Source organism: Oncorhynchus gorbuscha, unplaced genomic scaffold (genome assembly GCF_021184085.1).
Source record: "Oncorhynchus gorbuscha isolate QuinsamMale2020 ecotype Even-year unplaced genomic scaffold, OgorEven_v1.0 Un_scaffold_21:::fragment_2:::debris, whole genome shotgun sequence".
NCBI lineage: Eukaryota > Metazoa > Chordata > Actinopteri > Salmoniformes > Salmonidae > Oncorhynchus > Oncorhynchus gorbuscha.
Window position 1 is genome coordinate 51,723 of NW_025745053.1, and position 22,502 is coordinate 74,224.

General features: G+C 51.2%; 1 protein-coding gene across 2 annotated transcripts in view; it reads left to right on the forward strand.

Annotated features, from left to right (window-relative positions):
• The first annotated feature begins 463 nt into the window (after positions 1-463).
• LOC124017456 (protein bassoon-like) overlaps positions 464-22,502 on the forward strand; it is a 31,519-nt gene continuing 9,480 nt past the window's right edge. Inside the window, exons 1-9 of one of the 2 annotated variants that reach the window (XM_046332645.1) lie at positions 464-916; positions 1,552-8,199; positions 10,709-13,136; positions 13,647-14,485; positions 16,282-16,387; positions 17,412-17,543; positions 17,678-17,733; positions 18,013-18,153; positions 18,396-18,488. In XM_046332645.1, the coding sequence (XP_046188601.1) occupies positions 494-916; positions 1,552-8,199; positions 10,709-13,136; positions 13,647-14,485; positions 16,282-16,387; positions 17,412-17,543; positions 17,678-17,718 (10,617 nt within the window). In that variant the 5' untranslated portion in view covers positions 464-493 and the 3' untranslated portion in view covers positions 17,719-17,733; positions 18,013-18,153; positions 18,396-18,488. Of the gene's footprint in view, positions 917-1,551; positions 8,200-10,708; positions 13,137-13,583; positions 14,486-16,281; positions 16,388-17,411; positions 17,544-17,677; positions 17,734-18,012; positions 18,154-18,395; positions 18,489-22,502 lie in introns of both variants that reach the window. The other variant, XM_046332646.1, reaches the window with a different exon arrangement.

A 22,502-nucleotide genomic window follows, 5' to 3' on the forward strand; every position in this document is an offset into this window, starting at 1 on the left:
ACACTTAAGAGAAAGAAAAACTGAACACTACTACTTGAAATAAACTATTTAACAGCTTGGCAGCTCTTGCAGGGAGGCTTTTATGCTTCATAGTTTTAAGAGGCTTACTTCTCGAAGTATACTGTAGTAGTGGTCCTGGGCTGCCACTCAGTCCCATTGTTATGGGAACATCATTGCTATGTGTGCCGGCTCCCCAGATGTGTTGTAGAAAGAAGCGTGATATCTCTTGATCTGGTAGCAGTCTGCCGATAGACAGTACTACTTTCTCCTCTGAGACCCACAGACTTAATCACAGTGAAGTTATGTTGTCACTCTTGTCCTTATCCACAGAATCACAGTGGAGATGAACATGAAGTGTGGGAGTAATGTTCTACTCTTGTCACATTCTTCAGTTCCTACTCTCTGTAGCCCCTTCACTTTCTCTCTCTTGTTTTTCTGATTTGTTTTGCAGAAGAAAGAATGGCTCTGTCTGAACTGCCAGACCCAGCGACTGATGTCTGGAGGTCTCCGGGATCCCTCTCCTGTATCTCATCCGTCTCCAAAGCACCAACCAATGGGTTCTCCACGCCACCAGGCACTGGCCAGTCAGCAGCCTGTTCAGCAGCCACCTTTCCAAAAATTCACCAATCAGCAGCAGGAAGGGCCGAGACAGATGCAGCCGCAGCAGCAGAAGCCCCAGACAGCCCTGGGGAGCGGACCTTTTGAACCAACTGCAGCGAAGCAACCTGGAGACACAAAGGCACCTGTCCAGGCCACACCTACACCTGCAATCGAGCCCCTGAAACAACCAAAGGCCACGGAAGAGACTACGCCAAAACCAGAGAAGTTGGTGGAACCCGCCATAGACACAAAACCGACTCAGAAGAAGGAAGAGCCAATCACACCAATAAAAGAGATAAAGAAGTCAAGATATGATGTAAGTCACCTTTTAGGTGTCCCATAAATTCATTTTGATAAGGCTGTGTTGTTATATATTAAAGCAAGATGTTGGATGTAGGACATTCAGTGGATTTGAAATGGGATAATGTATTGCTAGTTTATAGCCACAGTATAGCAATTGATTAGAAAATGGGATCCAATCTTTTCCGTGCCTTCCCTCTTCCTCTGCAGCTTGTTGTTGACATCTAGAAAATAATGCTGATGAAGCAGGCGCCAGCCAGAGTACTGACGAATTTACAACACACAGAGAAAAATGTTGTTTTTCATTGTAGCCATCGCTCCTCTTGAAATATGAAGCATTAAGATTGGTACAACCATGAATGAGCAAAACCATCAAGGCCTTAGTTAGTGGTTCTGAATTAGTGCTGATGTGAATACCAAAGTGCTCCACTCTAATCCCCACTGCTCTCTAATGTTCACTGTGAGTATGGGTGGAATTCTATGAGGAGAAGAACATTACGAATACTATGGTTAAAATAGTCATTGCATAAGATCATTTTGGCGGTTTTCAGGTCTTTTTCAGGTATTTTTCCTGGTCTGATGTATTGTTTTTGGCTGATTTCTTATGTCTTTCTTATGAGTTATTTTGTCTCTCTCTGTCTATCCCCTTAGGAGACCAAGAACAGCACTCAGGACCTGTCGCGGAGCCCCCAGAGCCTGAGCGACACGGGCTACTCCTCCGATGGCATCTCCAGCTCCCACAGCGAAATTATCGGCCTCATCCAGGAGGAGGAGATGAAGCTGAGCGAGAGGGGCATCAGCGAGCGTGGCAGCCCCCCCAGCCCCTCCGAGATCACCAAGCTGGAGAGCTCCATGAGGCCCCTGCTGGAGTGCAAGACCGTGCCAGTTGAGGAGAGTGTGCGCGAAAGGGGCCGAGGCCGGCACCACCGAGAGCAGAGACCCCGGTCGCTGTCCATCACCCCGGAGGCCTATGACTCTGATGAGGAGCTGGAGGACATTGTGGAAGAGGAGGAGGAGGACGGAGGAGACTGGGAGTCCAAACAGGAGCACAAGAACAGTGCCGCTCCCAAAGAGGAGAAGAAAGTGGCCGAGCCGGAGCCGATGACAGATGAGGAGTTCATGAGGAGGCAGATCATGGAGATGAGCGCTGACGAGGACATCGAGGAAGAGGAGGAGGACATGGAGGAGGAGGACGAGGAGGACGAAGGCTACGGCTACCAAAAACCTATAAAAACACACAAGCACATCTCAGAGTTGACGAAAGAGAAGCGCCGCCTCTCTCACCAGTCCAGCAGCTTTGAGGAGGACACCAAAAGCTCCAGCGACATCTACAAATGTTCTGCGGAGGAAGGAGAGGAGGGGGGTCTGGGGGGCCTGCGCCGCTTCAAGACAATCGAGCTCAACAACACCAACAGCTACAGCCGCGACATGGAGCTCAACAACGAGAACGACCTCAGCCTGGACCGAGAGCCCGAGTTGGAGATGGAGAGCCTAACGGGGTCTCCCGAGGAGCGCTCCATGGGTGACTACTCCTCCACCCTGCCACCCACCACCTCCAGCTACAACTCTGGCACCTCCCCCACCTCCATCTCCTCCATGGAGGAAGACAGTGACAGCAGTCCCAGTCGCAGGCAGAGACTGGAGGACGCCAAGCAGCAGAGGAAGGCCCGCCACCGCTCCCACGGCCCCCTGTTGCCCACCATTGAGGACTCCTCAGAGGAGGACGAGCTGAGAGAGGAGGAGGAGCTGCTGCGGGAGCAGGAGAAGATGAGGGACCTGGAGCAACAGAGGATCCGCAGCACGGCCAGGAAGACCAAAAGAGATAAGGAGGAGCTGAGGGCCCAGAGACGCAGGGAGAGATCCAAGACGCCCCCCAGCAACCTCTCCCCCATCGAGGATGCCTCCCCTACTGAGGAGCTGCGACAAGCTGCGGAGATGGAGGAGCTCCATCGATCCTCTGCCTCAGAATACTCCCCCCAGAGCCTTGACTCAGAGGCTGAGGGATACGAGTCTAAACTCTACAAGTCTGGCAGCGAGTATAACTTGCCCACGTTCATGTCTCTGTACTCTCCTACTGAGAAGTCGTCGACAACTTCAACCACCACCACGCCTTCCAGCAGCAAGCCCCTGAAGAGTGCTGAGGAGGTGTATGAGGAAATGATGAGGAAAGCAGAGTTGCTGCAGAAACAACAGAAACAGCAACAGCAGCAGCAACAAGGGAGACACAACAGTGCATATGAGGATGACACGAATGGCCAACAGTATAAAGATGAGTATGAGTACGAGCAGGCTGAGACTAGTTATGAAAACGAGGCGGCAGAGACAGGAGGCATCTACGAAGAGATCCGCCAGACCTCCCAAAACATCACTAAGATGCATCAATCCTCAGCCCTGGAGTTACAGCAGCAGGCAGACGAGCAGGTGGAAATAGACGACAGTACCTATCCAGATAAGCAGCTTTTAGATACAGGGTCGGCCTTCGCTAAGCTGCTTGAGCAGACCAATGACCTGTTGACTCCTGGCAACAGCCCCACTCAGCTCTCTGCACCTGTGACTTTCTCTGAGGCTGGAGGAAGGATCCCTGATGTACGGGTGACACAACACTACTCCAAAGATGTCCATAAAGCCGGGATGAAGAGCCAGACTTGTAAAAATGGCATTACTCCAGTGGCGGCCGCCACCACAATTGCAGCCTACGGGGTTTATTCCCGGGATGCAGTGACCATCCCTCACACAAGCGCTAGTCAAACGATGACGACCACCCAATCCATCATGTATGGTCGACAAACTGGAGGACCTGCCACTTCAACCACAACCATCTCAAATGTGTGCAGCAAGATAGCGGAGATAACACAGGCTTACAGCCAGAGAGAGGTAGTTGCGAGGAGGGTGGGCGAGAGCCGAGGGGTCCAAGCTAGAGAGAGTGCGACATCTTCAGAGCATGTCATAGTGCCCCACTCGACAAAGATGTACTCGTACTACAAGAGCTCCAGCCCCCCTCTGTCTCCCTCTGCCTCGCCCACCGAGAGCCCAAGTCGCTCACCCTCCAGGAGGGCCGAGATATCCACTCAGACATTCGGCCCAGGCATAGGGGCTCTGTCAGCTGGCTCGGGGCCCACCTCCCCAGTGATGGCCCAGGGGACACAGACATCTCAAAGGGCCATATCCCCACGTCTCTTGAGACAGCAATCCTCCCAGCATGCCCCCTACATGGTCGCAAGCTTGGAGCCCATAAGCTCTGCCAAACCAATGACAGTCAACACAGCCACGTCACCTTTATCCTCACCCACCAGATTCACCCGACAGTCGACATTTGACAGCTACTCTCCACAGGCCAGTCCACCAGACACCCCTCCATACCACCAGTCTCCTCAGCACAGCTTCTATAGGATGCAGAAGGTGGAGAAGGTCAGTGTTGGAACCAGCATGGTCACCACAGCTAGCACCTACAGCCGTGGTTCCATGTCTATGGACAACATCTCTCTCTGCAGGTTCTCCAGCATCCTGGGGACCTCGAGTGTCGAACCGAGCCAGATGATCCATGGTGGGAGTGTGGTGGATCTGAGAACAGTAGATCTGAGAACAACCACTAACGCAGCTCCCATTTTAATGACTGCCCATGGCATGGATCTTACCTCCCTGGCCACAGAAACACGCAAATACGCCAGCGGGATTGAGGGGAGCCACCCCTCCACTATCATCCAGCCCCTCATCATGAACCTGAACACCCAGCAGCAGCCCCACGTAATGGTATCCACTGCAACCACGGTGGCCGCCTCCATGTTCATATCGCAGACCCAACAGCCCATGGTCTATGGGGACCCTCTACAAAACAGAGTTGACCTCGGTCAGGGCATGGGCTCAGCCATGTGCCTGTCACAGAACAAACAACCTCCCACTGACCCATCTATCCCCAAGATCGATGCCAAGCTGGAGGACCTGAGCATCCAGCAGCAGCAGCTTCTCCAGCAGCAGCAAAAGCTCCAACAGCAACAGCAGCTCTTGGAACATCAGCTCCAGCAACACCACCAGATGCAGCAGCAGTCCTCCGTAGCTCGGTTCAACCTACCAGGCCAGATGACGCTGCTCAAGAAAGACCTTCTGGTCAGCCAAACCAGCAATACCCCAGCCGTGGTCAGTACTATATCTCCTGCCGTTGCCCCTGATATCTATGGCACTGGAGATCCCCTGGAGCTGAAGAGCAAACCAACCCCGGCAGGTTTGATGCACCTGGCTGGGGGTGGGCCTCATGGCATGATGGTCCAAATGGATGGGGCCCCACAGGGAGGACCAGTGACCCAGCTGGTGAAGACAGAGGAGGGCCAGGATGCCGTGGACCTCACAGGGGGGCAGATCAAAGCTGAGAACCAACCAGCTTGCTGTGATGTCGTGTACCGCCTCCCATTTGGAGGCAGTTGCGTTGGCGGACCATTTTCCCAAAAGCCAAATGTTGATGAGAATGTGGCCACTCAAGAGCCAAGACCACACTCTGTGCCACCACTCTCTTATGAGTCGGACCAGGAGGGCCAGTATCAGGAGTTTTCTATGGACGGGCATAAAGCCTATACATTACCGTTCCCTGGCCGGCTACAGCCCTCGATGTCTGACACCAACCTAGCAGAGGCCGGACTCCAGTCCTACCACTCCAAGATGGACCCACACTTCCAGACCTCTGGAGAGCTGGCTGTGGACCTCAGCACCATGAAACACACCTATGAGGGTGGATTCCTCGGACTGGGCATGCAGTATGGCTCCTACACTGACCTACGCCATGGAGGTGATATCACTGCAACTGCCCTGCCCATACGCAGATTCAACTCCCTGTCAAACATCAGCTCTGACTACGGCTACTCCCCCCGAGACCTCGCTAACTTCCAGGAGTCCAACCTGGCCCAGTACAGTGCCACCACTGCCAGAGAGATCAGTCGAATGTGCGCTGCCCTCAACTCAATGGACCGCTATGGGAGCAACCCAGAGCTTATGCAATACGGTGTAGGCAGAGGAACAGGTCCAGGTGGCAGGCTTAACTCTATGAGACAAAATATGCTCTATGGACCTGACGGGAAGCCAATATCTCACACCCAAGCGCTCACCAACATGATCAATGCCAGGCAAGCCAGCCTCCGAGCCATGTACCCGTCTGCCATGAGGTCTGCTGATGGAATGACCTATTCTACCATCAACACACCCATCGCCTCCACCTTGCCAATCACTACCCAGCCTGCCTCAGTGCTGCGCCCACTATTAAGTGGAGTGTACAGGCCATTACCCACAGCCAATATGACACCTGTGCCTCTGGCCAGTCTCACTAGGATGCCTGTGAACCCACGGATGCCTATGTCTGGCCAGGCCCCATACCATTATCCGGCTCCCAACGTCTTCCCATCTACGACGTCGACCCCTGTGAGCATGCCTGCCGCCATCAACACCACTCAGGATGCCCCAATCTTCCTAGGGAAGCCCTCTGTGACATCAAGTGGATCTGATCCCCCGTATCAATCTCCTGTTGCCCATACATCAGCCTCAGTGAGCTTGCCTAAGGAGTCCGAGCAGCAGCCCATAAACCTGACCCAGGCTCACCTCCACACTCAGGCCCCAGGGCAGCCCCAGGTCCAGCCTCAGAACCAACCCCCAGCTCAGCCACAGCACATGCAAACTCAATTCCACCCACAGGGCCAGCATCCACCCCAGAGCCAGCCACCTCCGGCCCATGCTTACCCCCCAACACAAAGCTACACTGGGCCCCAGAGCAGCACCCTGCCCCATCACCCAACCCCACCCTCCAGCGGCCCTGTCAACCCGGAGACTGAGACTGAGGAGGAGAGGATGCACCGCCAGCAGGAGCAGCTTCTGCAAATGGAGCGGGAACGCGTGGAGTTGGAGAAGCTGCGTCAGCTGCGTCTGCAGGAGGAGCTGGAGAGAGAGCGCATGGAGCTGCAGCGGCATCGTGAGAAAGAGCAGATGCTGGTGCACAGGGAGATCCAGGAGCTGCAGACCATCAAGGAGCAGGTCCTGCAGCAGCAGCAGGCTGAGAGGGAGAACCAGCTGGTGATGCAGAAGGAGCAGTTGGCCCAGCAGAAAGCCCAGCTTGACCAGATCCAGTCGCTGCAGCAGCAGCTCCAGCAGCAGCTCGAGGAGCAGAAGCGGCAAAAGACTGCTGCAGCTGCTGCTGCAGCCACCGCAGCCGCTCAGTTGGACCAGAGCGGCCAGATGCTGAAGCCCTACGGAAACCAAATGGGTTTCAGGTCCCTGCCCAACTCCTCCTCAGACATGTGTCTAAGGAACAATGAGGAGCAGATGGAGACCAGGACCAACATGAGAAAGCAGAACTCCACCTCCATGCCCCGACTGAGGGATGGAATGGAGGGTGAGAGCGTTGAGTTCTACGGAGCCCGGAGGATCGTGGACAGTTGTGTTCAGACAGACGAAGAGGACGGTGAGGAGAGGTACATCATGTCTAGGCGCAGACGCAACAGGCGCAGCGTGGACCGTAGCGTCCAAACCGACGACGACGAGGAGAAAGTGGAGTGGGAGCAACCTGTGAGACGCAGACGCTCACGCTTCTCCAGGCACTCGGATCCCGGGGCCGACCACAAGACGGATGCAGCCTCCAAGACGGCCACCTCATCCAGCATCGCCATTCAGACCATTCGAGACTGCTCCTGCCAGACCGAAACAGAACAGCTGGGGAAGGTGTCCCCGGCCATCCACGTCACTTTGCCAGACCCGAACAAAGTGGAGATCGTCCACTACATCTCAGGCCCTGAAAGGACACAGAAAGGCCAAAGCCTAGCCTGCCAAACAGATGTGGAGGCCCAGTCTCAGGGCGTGGTGGTGCCACAGCTCAGCGTGCCCACCACTATCAACCCTTACTCCACAGGTATCCAGCTGGTTGCCTCCGCCGACCCGCGGCAGCAGCAGAACAGGAGGAGGTCTGACCCCATGGAGATCAGCTACCAGACCCAGACCCAGCCGATGAACCACCTCCACAACGAGTCCCTCTCCAGCCTGATCTGTCAGCCCCCCAAGTCCCCCCAGGTGCTCTACTCCCCTGTGTCCCCCATCTCCCCCCACCGCCTGCTGGAGACCTCCCTCTCCAGCGGCGGGCTGAACAAGGCCCATGTCACTCCCCAGCAGAAGGCCTACACAGCCGAGTCACCCCAGCGCCTCCCCAGCATGCCCCGCCCTATTAAGAACACACAGAGGTCCATGTCTGACCCCAAGTTGCTGAGCCTCACCACTGACGAGCACACTAAGGCCAGGCTAAACCTGTACCAGCAGCAAGCTCTTCAGAGCCAGGTAGGTCACAAGGTCAATCCTTTGATCCTCAACAGCTATTTCTGTACACATGCAGAGACTGAAAGAGAGAAAAGAGTCTTATTTCAATCGTAGTATCACATAGACAGTTGTCTTTTTAATGTTTAATGAGTATGAAGCCTACTGTAGTACAGTATGTATCGAATTGACAGACTGATATTAAAATGTGGCCCCATAAACATACAGTGCATTCACCTACAATGCTATATACTATACATAAAACACACAAGACAATTACACACATTTATCACTGGCAGATCTCTAGTTTAAAAAACACAGTTGAGGCATGTCCTCCATCTTACTAATATGCACAACTTCCTATGTGAACTATCAAAGTATCTCTCCATTAAAGTTGATATTTTTGTCAAGAAATCGTTAAAATCAATACAGGCAAAACCGGACAATGATACCTCCATTCATCCAATACTAACTCCAACTGTTTGTTACTCTTGCTTAAATGGCAAATTGACGTTTGTCCCCCCTATATACAGATTACTATGAAAGGAAGAAAATGCCGAACGAATTCTGAAATTTAAGTGAACCGTCCGCCGTATTTGTGAATAATGCTTTCTTTTGTGATTTTTATTATTATTTATTTATTTATTTGCACACAATAACATACAAAACAGTATTATGAGAATTTAAAAGGCAAACGGAAGCATGTGCAGGACAGGTTAAAAAAAACTGAGAGGCTTGTAAGGCACCTCAAATCAAATCAATTCAATTTTTGTATTTGTCACAGCGAAATGCTTGTGCTTCTAGTTCCGACCTCCCTCTTTCAAATATGTGTTAAACCATAGAAAACAAGTATCCAGATTTTTAAGACCAATTAATAAATCATTTGAGATTTACACAAAGAAAAATGAAAAAATTATAATTTGGGGTGGATGATGCATTATTAAAATGACAGATGGGCAGTGACAGATAGGCAGGAAACTATTGGGATGAGTCATTGAGTGGAATGTCCAGTAGATATTTTTCATTTTGAATTTGAAGGAGTTGTTGAAGGAGCTGTTGCAGTGTTTGAGGGGGTCAGGGAGACTTAACAGAAAATGATTGACCTCTGTAATGTGGGTGATGGTGAACTGACCTAATCTTGTACGGAAAAAAAGTTGTGTGGAATTCAGTGGCAGTTCTTGTAGAGTACTGATGAACCTGAGTATTACATTTGAATAGCATTTGAAAAGAAACAGGGAGTAGATTCATTTGGAATTGAAGACAAACAAACAGACTTGAAATTGTTTGATTTCATAAATATTGAGGATTTGAAGGGGATGAATACGTGGAGTCAGAACTGGCACAACTGTCAGAACTGGCACGACTGTCAGAACTGGCACAACTGTCAGAACTGGCACGACTATCAGAACTGGCACGACTGTCAGAACTGGCACAACTGTCAGAACTGGCACAACTGTCAGAACTGGCACGACTGTCAGAACTGGCACGACTGTCAGAACTGGCACGACTGGCAGAACTGGCACGACTGGCAGAACTGGCACGACTGGCAGAACTGGCACGACTGGCAGAACTGGCACGACTGGCGGAACTGGCACGACTGGCAGAACTGGCACAACTGTCAGAACTGGCACAACTGTCAGAAATGGCACGACTGTCAGAACTGGCACGACTGTCAGAACTGGCACGACTGTCAGAACTGGCACGACTATCAGAACTGGCACAACTGTCAGAACTGGCACAACTGTCAGAACTGGCACGACTGTCAGAACTGGCACAACTGGCAGAACTGGCACGACTATCAGAACTGGCACAACTGTCAGAACTGGCACGACTGTCAGAACTGGCACGACTGTCAGAACTGGCTCGACTGAATATAGTTTGTCTCTATAAGACCTCCAATCTTATTGGGTATTAATTGGGCTTATTTGATACCCTACTAGAATTTCTGAAGAGAGATGTATGGTTGTAAAACATTTACTGAGATTATGTAGAACTGCTGTGGGAGCATCTTCATGAGTTTGTCATAGTTAAACAGTAATGTTGCTGACAGATACAGGGGCTATCTTCCCCAACCTTTCTGGAGACTGTGGCTGTGATTCATTTAACCCCCAATGGAAATCCAAGTTTAATTACCACAATTAAACAATTATGAAGTAATTAACTATTACACACTCACATTGTGTTGCCTACACAGCTGTGCCATGGCTGAGGTTGTAACATAATAGAGAAATGTTAGTGGACATGTTAGATTATAGACATTTGTATTACTTTGCACTGCAAAGTAACTGAAGCAATACCATTTAAGCTAGCAAACATATTGATATTTACCGAGCTTCAGTTTACAGCTATTTGTTTATTGTTCTTCTCTTTTGCACAGGCACCTTAAGACATGTACAATCACACCATAAGAATATACGTTGTTTTTAGTATCGTCCTTGAGAATCAATACATATCTATGTCACATGTGCAGTGCTTTGTTGTGCTAGCTAACCCTAACCCCCTGCTCTCACGGCCCTGTCCCATCTCACTGCAGCTTGCTGCCCTGCAGCAGAGCGCTCTGAGGAAGGTGAAGAGGACCCTGCCCAGCCCCCCTCCAGATGAGAGCCACCTCCCCACCATCACCCCGGCCCTGCCCGCTGTGCCCTCCCTGAGGGCCGGGTCCAGGCCAGGTCTGGCAGCCAAAGCCAGCCTGCTGAAGGACCTCACCCACGAACTGAAGGCAGTGGAGCAGGAGTCCACCAAGCTCCGCAAGCAGCAGCAGGAGCTGGAGGAGGAGGAGAAGGAGATTGATGCCAAGCTGCGCTACCTGGAGCTGGGCATTCATCAGCGCAAGGAAACCCTGGTGAAGGAGAGGGAGAGGAGGGATATGGCCTACCTGCGCTGCATGGGCGACCCGCGAGACTACATGTCAGACAGCGAGCTGAATAACCTGCGGCTGGCGGCGGCGGTAGCGTCCTACGAGAGCAACGGGGTGCTGACCAGACCCAGCACAGCACCACTGAGCCAGTACACCAGTGACCTCAACACAGCCGCCCAGTTCCCTCCCATCTCCTCCTTCGTCTCCTTCCAGTCATACCATCCCCAGAGCCAGCCAGCTCCAGCACCCCAACCTGGCACCCCTTACCAGACCGCAGCCTTCAACCAGCCCCCCTACCCTTCAGTGTCCCAGGCAGCAGCTCTTCCCCAGCCCATCCCCCTGCAGACCCAACATCTTCCCCCATCCTACCAGACCCAGGGGTCCTTCCCCTCCCACACATACCCCCAGAGCCAGCCCCCCTACCCGACAGAGCAGGGGGTGCAGCCACTGCTCCAGCAACAGCAACAGCCAAGCCACCAGGGGTTCCAGCCTGCCCAGCCTGGCCAACCTCCCTACCCCACCCACACCTCTCCATACCCCAGCCAGCTGTCCTACCCAGCTGGCCCTAGCCAGACCACTCCCTACCAGCCCCAGGCAGACATCCTCACTGTTCATCAGAGACCCAGACAGACCTCTCTGGCTGACCTGGAGCACAAGATGCCCACTAACTATGAGGTCATAAGCAACCCCACTGTAGTGGTGACCACCACAGCCCAAGATGCCATCTACTCCTCCTCCAGTGGGGCGCCCCCATACGGACAGTATACTGGTACCCCTATGACCAACACTTATGGGCCATACTCTTCTACAGTCTCTAGTACCTATGGCCAGTACACCACAACAGTTGCCAACACATACGGGCAGCAGTACACTTCCACCCTGGCCAGTACGTACGGCCAGTATACCACTACCACAGCTAACACCTACGGCTACACCAACACTACAGCCAGCTCCTACGGCCAGTACACCACCACAGTGGCCAACAGCTACGGCCACGGCACTCCATCTGACCGTCTGCACTCGGTTGACAGCCCATCCACCTATGCACAGGACGGTCTCTACGGCCCAGCCAGCCTGGAGCAGAACATCCCAAGGAACTACGTCATGTGCGACGACATCAGTGAGCTGACAAAGGACGGCCTGGGCGGCATGGCGGCAGACATGCATCGAAGCGACGGTCATGGTGGACGCTACATGGGGGAGAGCGGCCCAGCGAGAGGAGGGAGTTCCTACGGCAGGCCGGAGGACGAGCTGAGCAGGGAGGAAGACCCATACGACCACCATGGCAGGGGTAAGAGCAGCTACCACCCACGAGGGTCAGATACATATGGCCGAGTAGTGGGCAGCAGCAGCACTAGCATGGGTGGGGGATCATCCTATTACTATGATGACTACACCAAACACGGCGCACAGCGCACCGGGGTCCAGAAGCACGCCTCCAAGATCCTGGCTCCGGCCGTCATGTCCTCCAAGCGCAGCAAGCACCGCAAGCAAGGCATGGAGCAGAAGATCTCCAAGTTCTCCCCCATCGAGGAGGCACGTGACGTGGAGGCTGACCTGGCCTCCTACACCATGAGCACGTCTGGCGGTGGCAGCTGCACTGTAGTGTCCCGGGCCAGGAAGCTGCAGGACGACATGGCCTACAGCCTGAGGAAGAGTGCCTATGAGCAGAAGAGATACTCCTATCCCGAGGAGGACGAGCGCATGTACTACACCTCGGGCCGTTCACGCTCCACAGGCTATGGCATGGACAAGATCTCGTCCCGGGACTACGCCGGCTACCGCAGCCGCTCCTATGAGAGAGATGGGGACAGGGATCGCTCTTCGTACAGGGCGGGATACAGCCGGGGCAGACCCACCATGCGCTCCCAGTATTCGGAGGAGGAGAGCCTGCTGAGCTCCATGGGTGTTCATGTGCGGGCCTCCTCCCTGGGCCCAGAGCTGTACGACAGCCGTAGTAATCAGTATTATGGCCAGTACGGCTCCAGCCACTCCCTGCCTGATGTGCAGGACCACATGAGAGACTTGCCCCGGACTCACGTCTACAAACCAGACGATTCATACATTATAGAAGATATGCATTGCGCTGTTTCGGACAGCGAAGGTAAATGGGTGCTGAATGCCAGTCTCTGCCCACGTATAAACGTCCCCCACCCACAGATAAGGCTAGATGAGAGAAAGACAGAGAGTCGTTGCATGATTTCCTGGTGTTGCGTCTTGAGGGCTATACTGGCAGTTCTCGTCCCGACTGACTGCTGTCTGTGCTGTCCCCCTGTGCCAAATCTGCATGATCCGCGTGTCCAGTTTCTTCACTTTGTTCGTCACTTTCTCTCGCATGTTCTTCTGAGGTGCATCATTTTCTTTTACACAATGTTGTTGTTGTCTTGTAAAAGTTAGGTTTTGTTTACTTGTTGTGATTAACTTATCAGTGTTTTACATTTGTTGTCTTTTTATATGTGTGCCGTGTTTTCATAAAATGCATGGGTGTAAATATCGACTTCTCTTCTTTTTTTGTTTCTCTCCTTCCCGTTCTTCTTTTGCATGGCCTCAGTCTGCATGCCTCTGTCGCCGTCGGACTTGGAGATTGACTGTGATCTGCTCTTGGTTTCCAAAGCCTACAATCTTGGCCAAGAGGAGACAGACTGGTTTGAGAAGCCCAGGGACCCGCGCTCCGTCTCCCGTCACTACAGCAGTGGAGGCCACTCCTCGTCCGGCCGCAGCCGCCACGTCAAGCACACCTACCATGACTACGACGAGCCCCCAGAGGAGGACCTGTGGCCCCAGGACGAGTATGGCCAAGCCCGTCACTCCTCCTCCTCGCGGGACCACCGCCCTCATGGCAGCAGCAGCTCCGGGAGACACTCCTCTACGTCCCGCCACTCGGACGAGCCTCGCTCCTCTCGCTCCTCCAAGGGCCATCCCAAAGACCCGTCCATGCGTCACGACTCCCGCCAGTTGTCCTCGTCGGGAAAGAGGGGCGACTCCCGCTCCCAGGGGGGGTATCACTCGTCAGACTACTCCAGGGACCCGTCGGGCCACCACCACAGCCAGGGCCGCTCCTCCAAGTCCTCGTCCTCTCACGATGGGCGGACTTCCTCCAGGAAGCAGCAGGACCTCCAGGGCCACCCTTCTTCTACCTCCAGGGGCCAGGGCAGCTCTGGACGTGGGCAGGGCTCCAACAGTGGGCCTCCAGGCTCCAGGGGACAGGGTCCTACCTCCCAGCAGGACGGGCTGCAGCCAGGTCAACGCACCCAGCTGCAGCAGCAGCCCCAGACCTCGGCGGCACGGCAGACAGGCACCATCCCTGCAGGCACCACTCCTGGGGGCCAGCAGCCTCTGGGCCCGGGCCAAGCCCAGCAGGGTCTACAGGCGAAGCCTGGTCAGCTTGGTCCTGGTCAGGCCAGTCGCCAGCCACAGGCAGGAGGCACACTGGGGCAACTGCCACCAACTGTGGTGAGTACAGGATTATGACTTAGTACAGTACAAGTGAGGTTACAGTCAGTGACATTAGATTGGAAATGTATATGAATTATAATGAGAATCACTGTAAATGGATGTAGATGATTATTTAACGCATTGACATCATTAGAGGTGTTTGGTGGCCTCTCTCCCTCTCCTCTTCCTCTCTCTTCTACCTCCCCCCATTTCTATCTTGCTCTCTCCCTCTCCTCTTCCTCTCTCTTCTACCTCCCCCCATTTCTATCTTGCTCTCTCCCTCTCCTCTTCCTCTCTCTTCTACCTCCCCCCATTTCTATCTTGCTCTCTCCCTCTCCTCTTCCTCTCTCTTCTACCTCCCCCCATTTCTATCTTGCTCTCTCCCTCTCCTCTTCCTCTCTCTTCTACCTCCCCCATTTCTATCTTGCTCTCTCCCTCTCCTCTTCCTCTCTCTTCTACCTCCCCCATTTCTATCTTGCTCTCTCCCTCTCCTCTTCCTCTCTCTTCTACCTCCCCCATTTCTATCTTGCTCTCTCCCTCTCCTCTTCCTCTCTCTTCTACCTCCCCCCATTTCTATCTTGCTCTCTCCCTCTCCTCTTCCTCTCTCTTCTACCTCCCCCATTTCTATCTTGCTCTCTCCCTCTCCTCTTCCTCTCTCTTCTACCTCCCCCATTTCTATCTTGCTCTCTCCCTCTCCTCTTCCTCTCTCTTCTACCCCCCCATTTCTATCTTGCTCTCTCCCTCTCCTCTTCCTCTCTCTTCTACCTCCCCCATTTCTATCTTGCTCTCTCCCTCTCCTCTTCTACCTCCCCCCATCTCCCTCTCCTCTTCTACCTCCCCCCATTTCTATCTTGCTCTCTCCGTCTCCCTCGCCAACCCCTCTCTCCCTCTGTCTCTCTGATAAGGCCTAGCACATCACTCTGAGAGGAGGCTTTATTTCAGTGTGTGAAACCCTGTTGGAAGACCTTATCTGGTGTTGTGATTAGCACTGTGGCTGTAGATAGTGGCAGTGTAACAGCCTCTGTCTATTCCACTCAAATGGAGGAGAGAGATTCATCCTCCAAAATGTCTTCCGCTGCAAATCATTCTCAATCCTTCCATTCCCTGTTTGTTTTGTTGTGCCTCTGAATACAGCACCTTTTTTATGATATACAACACTACAGAATGTGCAACGTCTTTCGGCTATGTGTTGTGTTTTACATATAATGCTGCACTGTAGGCCATACAGGCAGCTGGGAAAAACAGTGGGAGAATTGGACACAGAGTTTGTATGATTGTTGTCATGTGAAATGGAAATGCAGTTGTCAGGAAATCATATGCATTCAATCACATTCATCCTGTCCCACATTGATTTGAACTGTCAACGATGCCTATTCTCTCTGAATGGCCCATTGAGTGATTAAAAATCACTGATTAAAAATGCTAAATTGTGGAGCATTGCATCCATTCACAGGGTAGAATGAATGCAAAACAGGTCATGTGTGATTATTTGTCAAGTGTCCACAATGCTAAGCTAATTAGATACGTTATATTTTCTCCAATAACGGGTTACAGAGATCATATTCCCAGTTTGTAAATCACGATGCACGTTTAGATGCACAGCTGGTTGGTTGGCAGGGAGGAAACGATCTCTGGCTAATAGCTAATACTCATCATTCTCAATATGTCTGTCAAATGACGTTTTGGCATGGGATACTACAGCAGGGGTCGCCATGATATAAGGCTAATCTTTGAGTGCATCAGAACAGAATAAATGGTATACAGTCAGTTTAACCATCCGTGTTCCTCATCTCTCTGTCTCTCTTTTCCAACAGGCACCTGTCGCAAACACACCCCCTGTGACTGCCATAGGGGCCAAAGCTGTCATAGGAGGGGCGGCCCAGCCTGCAAAAACACCTCAACCCCCACTCACAGGAATAGGTAAGTATCCCTGTCTGCGTCCACACTGCTGCTGCTCCACCCACTGATCATTTCCCTGGGAGGGATTAGAACACTTGTACTCTCCTAGGCCTTAGAACACGTGTCAAACTCAATCCAAGGAGGGCCGAGTGTGTGCAGGTTTCAGTTCCTCCCTTGCACTTGATTGATTAATTAAGGTCACTAATTAGTAAGGAACTCGCCTCACCTGGTTGTCTAGGTCTTAATTGAAAGGAAAAAACAAAACCTGCAGATACTCGGGCCCTGCTTGGGATGAGTTTGACAGCCTTGCATTAGACAGACAGACAGACAGACAGACAGACAGACAGACAGACAGACAGACAGACAGACAGACAGACAGACAGACAGACAGACAGACAGACAGACAGACAGACAGACAGACAGACAGTCAGACAGACAGACAGACAGACAGACAGACAGACAGACAGACAGACAGACAGACAGACAGACAGACAGACAGACAGACAGACAGACAGACAGACAGACAGACAGACAGACAGACAGACAGACAGACAGACAGACAGACAGACAGACAGACAGACAGACAGACAGACAGACAGACGATCAGAGTACATAATCAGGTATCACGGGTGTCCTGTTCAAGCCCAGCGATGCATCCTGACCCTGGGAAGCTGATGGATCATCTTACCTCAGGAAACAGAGAGGGAAGGTTCATTTCCATGTCATGTCTGGGTCTGTGTTCACATGCTCTAGTAGTCTATACAGTCCCATCACCTTCACCTCACTGACAGCTGCATAGACAGTTGTGTTGTGGAAATAGACACCAGGGTCAGAGTCAGTGTGTAAACCTGTGTGGCCTTTTAAGCACCACGGGATATCAGATTGAGGTGTAAATCTGATGCATTCATCTCCTGATAAATACGCTGGCTTCAGACTGTTGTGATAGTGTGCACGAAAACAGAGTATGGCATCAACTGGATTATAAAGAATGTCTTTCTAATCATCATCCCTCTTCCTCTTCCTCCCCTCTCCCTCCATCCTGTAGGCTCCAAGGCCGCCCCTAGACCCGGTGGCATTGGGAGCGCGACAGCGGGTCAACCTGGGATGGAGGGGGAGAGTCTCCTCTCCAAGGTCCTACCAGGAAACCCTGCGGAGGCAGCAGGAAAACTAGGAGAAGGTGCCCTGCTGGAGTTCAGACTCCATGTTTTTACTCAGACTCTAATGCATTCTAATTGTTACAATGTGCTTAATCACACCTGTGTGTCTCTCTCTCTCTGTTTATCCATTTGTCTATCTATCCTCCTCCATCAGCTATCTCCGGTTTCGGCAAGAAGTTCACCTCGTTGTGGTGAGGTGTTGAGATGAGGGTAAGTGTTCACCTGGCACTACCGAGTAGAAAGCCTTAACACAGCCTGGGAGATGACAGTGTGCTCGGCTATAGACAGAACCTCATGATATTCCTTTCCCCACTGTGTGTGGATGGTTCGGTTCTTTCCCCAAACCACTTTGTGCCATTTTTGGAGGTCTTAAGTGCACTTTGTGCAGGTTTGAGTGTTTCTCCTGAGTCCTGAACTAGGATTTTATAACAGCATGACAGCTCACCTCAGTAAGTAACAAGTAGGTGACTCACCATCGTTGGATTCCAGGTATCTGTAAATGTTATGGAGGATGACGTGAGGCTTCGTACCAGAAAAACCTAGGAAGACCCCCGCTTTGTTTTACTGTGAGAGAGAGAGGGGGAGGGAGGGAGAAATACAGCGACCAAGAGAAGATATCTGAGCGCACTGGTGAGTCCAAAATCTCTATTTTCAGCTGAAAGCTCCCTCATTTTCAGAAAACTACATAGAAAACTACTTCGTAAAGTGGCTTCATTTTAGTGTAACTCTTAAAAACCTCAATTATTCTGAACTTGTAAACACATACAGTGTATATTTCAAGTTGCAGCATTTTAAAATACAACTGGAAAAGATGAGAAAACCTGACATGAACGACCAGCTCAAGATTCATTGATCTTGGTTTTTCCATTCAGCCAATGAGGACAGGAATCAATGGATGCTGCATGTCCCAGGTCTACGCACACAATGGGAGAGAAACCATGCTGATTTCTCTGGCCGGCCAGACAGTAAGTAATGCACACAGACACATGGAACACAACTTAGATTAGATAAGGAAGGACAGTGTATACCTTAGTAATACACTAATGACACAATAATCATAACAACACAAGGATCGTTATTTACCATTAAGGTCAATTATGAAGTGATGATATGGTAAAGGTCACAGCAAAGGTAGATATTAGGTCAATCTCCATAATATGTTGCAGTTAAGTCCCTCCTGCTATTGTTTGCATATAGTAGGCCAATCCTGTTCACAGCAAAATAATACTGCACCTTGTGCTAACCCTGCCATGAACACTGACCTTTGACCTCTGTCAGCCTCTCCATGAGTAACAGCCATACTTCTGTGACAGCAATACAGGCAGTGGAACTGCCAGCTCCAGGTCATGTTTCAATGGGAAACCAGGGCTAGAGAAGAGTGAGAAGGGCTCAATGTCCAATGTATGTAATACAACCCTCATGAAGAGTGTTGATCTTACCTCAGAGGGTTAATATAAGGCACATTACTATATGAATTTTTATTAGAGATAGCATGTAATCTAGGGCAAATTCTATCTACACGTGTCTATGGCATTGTATCATTGTTTTTGGCAGTTAGCACCATTTGTTATCTTGTACCTCTTTTACCAGTTTATAGAGATTGAAGAAAACAACCGATTTGGTGCTGGTATCTGTTTGCGCTGGTGTCTGTTTGTAACTGAAGAGCAGACTTCTCTTGTGGCTCAACTGCAGTCCTTTTATATCACAAAGCATTAGAAGACACAACATGCTCCACCCTCAAACATGTATAGTTAGGGTATTCTTAACTTCTGGCTAGGCCCCTGTTCTTAATAATGCAACCAGTTATCTGGTATGAACTGGACTGATCATATTCACGCTCTCTGATTATAGATAGGCTCTTTGGCCAGTAACAGTATCCGTGGATGGATATGAGGTTCAGTGACAGGGTAATGTTTGCTATAAGATTATGTATCCATCAACCTCCTGCTTCTTCCCCCCTCCCCAGCCAACATACAGTATAGACTATAGACCTCTCAACTCCTCACTGTTCCTCCACTAAATGTGCAGTTTGCTGTAACCATGTAACCATGTCAAATACACCACTAGGCCTAGCAGCAGTTTTAACGGGAGTTCAACCAGGGACTATGCTCCACCACATAATATACTACCTTCTCCTCTTTCTACCCCCGCCTCCTCTTTTCTCTACCTTCTCCTCTCTCTACCTCCTTCTCCTCTGTCTAACACCTTCACTCTCTACCTCCTCCTCCTCTCTCTACCTCCTCCTCCTCTCTTTACCTCCTCCTCCTCTCTCTACCTTCTCCTCCCTCTACCTCCTCCTCTTCTCTCTACCTCCTCCTCTTCTCTCTACCTTTTCTCTCTACCTCCTCCTCTTCTCTCTACCTCCTTCTCCTCTCTACCTCATCCTCTTTTCTCTTCCTTCTCCTCTCTCTACCTCCTCTTCTCTCTACCTTCTCCTCTCTCTACCTCCTCTTCTTCTCTCTACCTTCTCCTCTCTCTACCTCCTCCTCTTCTCTCTACCTCCTTCTCCTCTCTCTACCTCATCCTCTTTTCTCTTCCTTCTCTCTCTACCTCCTCCTCTTTTCTCTACCTCCTCTTCTTCTCTCTACCTCCTCCTCTTCTCTCTACCTCATCCTCTTTTCTCTACCTCCTCTTCTTCTCTCTACCTCCTCTTCTTCTCTCTACATTCTCCTCTCTCTACCTCCTCCTCTTCTCTCTACCTCCACCTCATCCTCTTCTCTCTACCTTCTCCTCTCTCTACCTCCTCCTCTTCTCTCTACCTCCTTCTCCTCTCTCTACCTCCTCTTCTCTCTACCTTCTCCTCTCTCTACCTCATCCTCTTTTCTCTTCCTTCTCTTCTCTCTACCTTCTCCTCTCTCTACCTCATCCTCTTTTCTCTTCCTTCTCCTCTCTCTACCTCCTCTTCTCTCTACCTTCTCCTCTCTCTACCCCCTCTTCTTCTCTCTACCTTCTCCTCTCTCTACCTCCTCCTATTGTCTCTACCTCCTTCTCCTCTCTCTACCTCCTCTTCTCTCTACCTTCTCCTCTCTCTACCTCCTCCTCTTCTCTCTACCTTATCCTCTCTCTACCTCCTCCTCTTCTCTCAACCTTCTCCTCTCTCTACCTCATCCTCTTTTCTCTTCCTTCTCTTCTCTCTACCTTCTCCTCTCTCTACCTCATCCTCTTTTCTCTTCCTTCTCCTCTCTCTACCTCCTCTTCTCTCTACCTTCTCCTCTCTCTACCCCCTCTTCTTCTCTCTACCTTCTCCTCTCTCTACCTCCTCCTCTTCTCTCTACCTCCTTCTCCTCTCTCTACCTCCTCTTCTCTCTCTACCTTCTCCTCTCTCTACCTCCTCCTCTTCTCTCTACCTTCTCCTCTCTCTACCTCCTCCTCTTCTCTCTACCTTCTCCTCTCTCTACCTCCTCCTCTTCTCTCTACCTTCTCCTCTCTCTACCTCCTCCTCTTCTCTCTACCTTCTCCTCTCTCTACCTCCTCTTCTTCTCTCTACCTCCTCCTCTTCTCTCTACCTCATCCTCTTTCTCTTCCTTCTCTCTCTACCTCATCCTCTTTCTCTTCCTTCTCTCTCTACCTCCTCTTCTTCTCTCTACCTCCTCCTCTTCTCTCTACCTCCTTCTCCTCTCTCTACCTCATCCTCTTTTCTCTTCCTTCTTCTCTCTCTACCTCCTCTTCTCTCTACCTTCTCCTCTCTCTACCTCCTCCTCTTCTCTCTACCTTCTCCTCTCTCTACCTCCTCTTCTTCTCACTACCTCCTCTTCTCTCTACCTCATCCTCTTTTCTCTTCCTTCTCTCTCTATCTCCTCCTCTTCTCTCTTCCTTCTCCTCTCTCTACCTCCTCCTCTTCTCTCTACCTCATCCTCTTTTCTCTTCCTTCTCTCTCTACCTCCTCTTCTCTCTACCTTCTCCTCTCTCTACCTCCTCCTCTTCTCTCTACCTTCTCCTCTCTCTACCTCCTCCTCTTCTCTCTACCTCCACCTGTTTTCTCTTCCTTCTTCTCTCTACCTCCTCTTCTTCTCTCTACCTTCTCCTCTCTCTACCTCATCTTCTTCTCTGTACCTCCTCCTCTTCTCTCTACCTCCTTCTCCTCTCTCTACCTACTCTTCTCTCTACCTTCTCCTCTCTCTACCTCCTCCTCTTTTCTCTACCTTCTCCTCTCTCTACCTCCTTCTCCTCTCTCTACCTCCTCTTCTCTCTACCTTCTCCTCTCTCTACCTCCTCCTCTTTTCTCTACCTTCTCCTCTCTCTACCTCCTCTTCTTCTCTCTACCTCCTCCTATTTTCTCTACCTCCTCTTCTTCTCTCTACCTCATCCTCTTTTCTCTACCTCTTCTTCTCTCTACCTCCTCCTCTTCTCTCTACCTCATCCTCTTTTCTCTACCTCCTCTTCTTCTCTCTACCTCCTCTTCTTCTCTCTACCTCCTCCTCTTCTCTCTACCTCCTTCTCCTCTCTCTACCTCCTCCTCTTTTCTCTACCTTCTCCTCTCTCTACCTCCTCTTCTTCTCTCTACCTCATCCTCTTTTCTCTTCATTCTCTCTCTACCTCCTCCTCTTTTCTCTACCTCCTCTTCTTCTCTCTACCTCCTTTCTTCTCTCTACCTCCTCCTCTTCTCTCTACCTTCTCCTCTCTCTACCTCCTCCTCTTCTCTCTACCTTCTCCTCTCTCTACCTCCTCTTCTTCTCTCTACCTCCTCCTCTTCTCTCTACCTCATCCTCTTTTCTCTTCCTTCTCTCTCTACCTCCTCCTCTTCTCTCTACCTTCTCCTCTCTCTACCTCCTCCTCTTCTCTCTACCTCCACCTCATCCTCTTTTCTCTTCCTTCTTCTCTCTACCTCCTCCTCTTCTCTCTACCTTCTCCTCTCTCTACCTCCTCCTCTTCTCTCTACCTTCTCCTCTCTCTACCTCCTCTTCTTCTCTCTACCTCCTCCTCTTCTCTCTACCTCATCCTCTTTTCTCTTCCTTCTCTCTCTACCTCCTCCTCTTCTC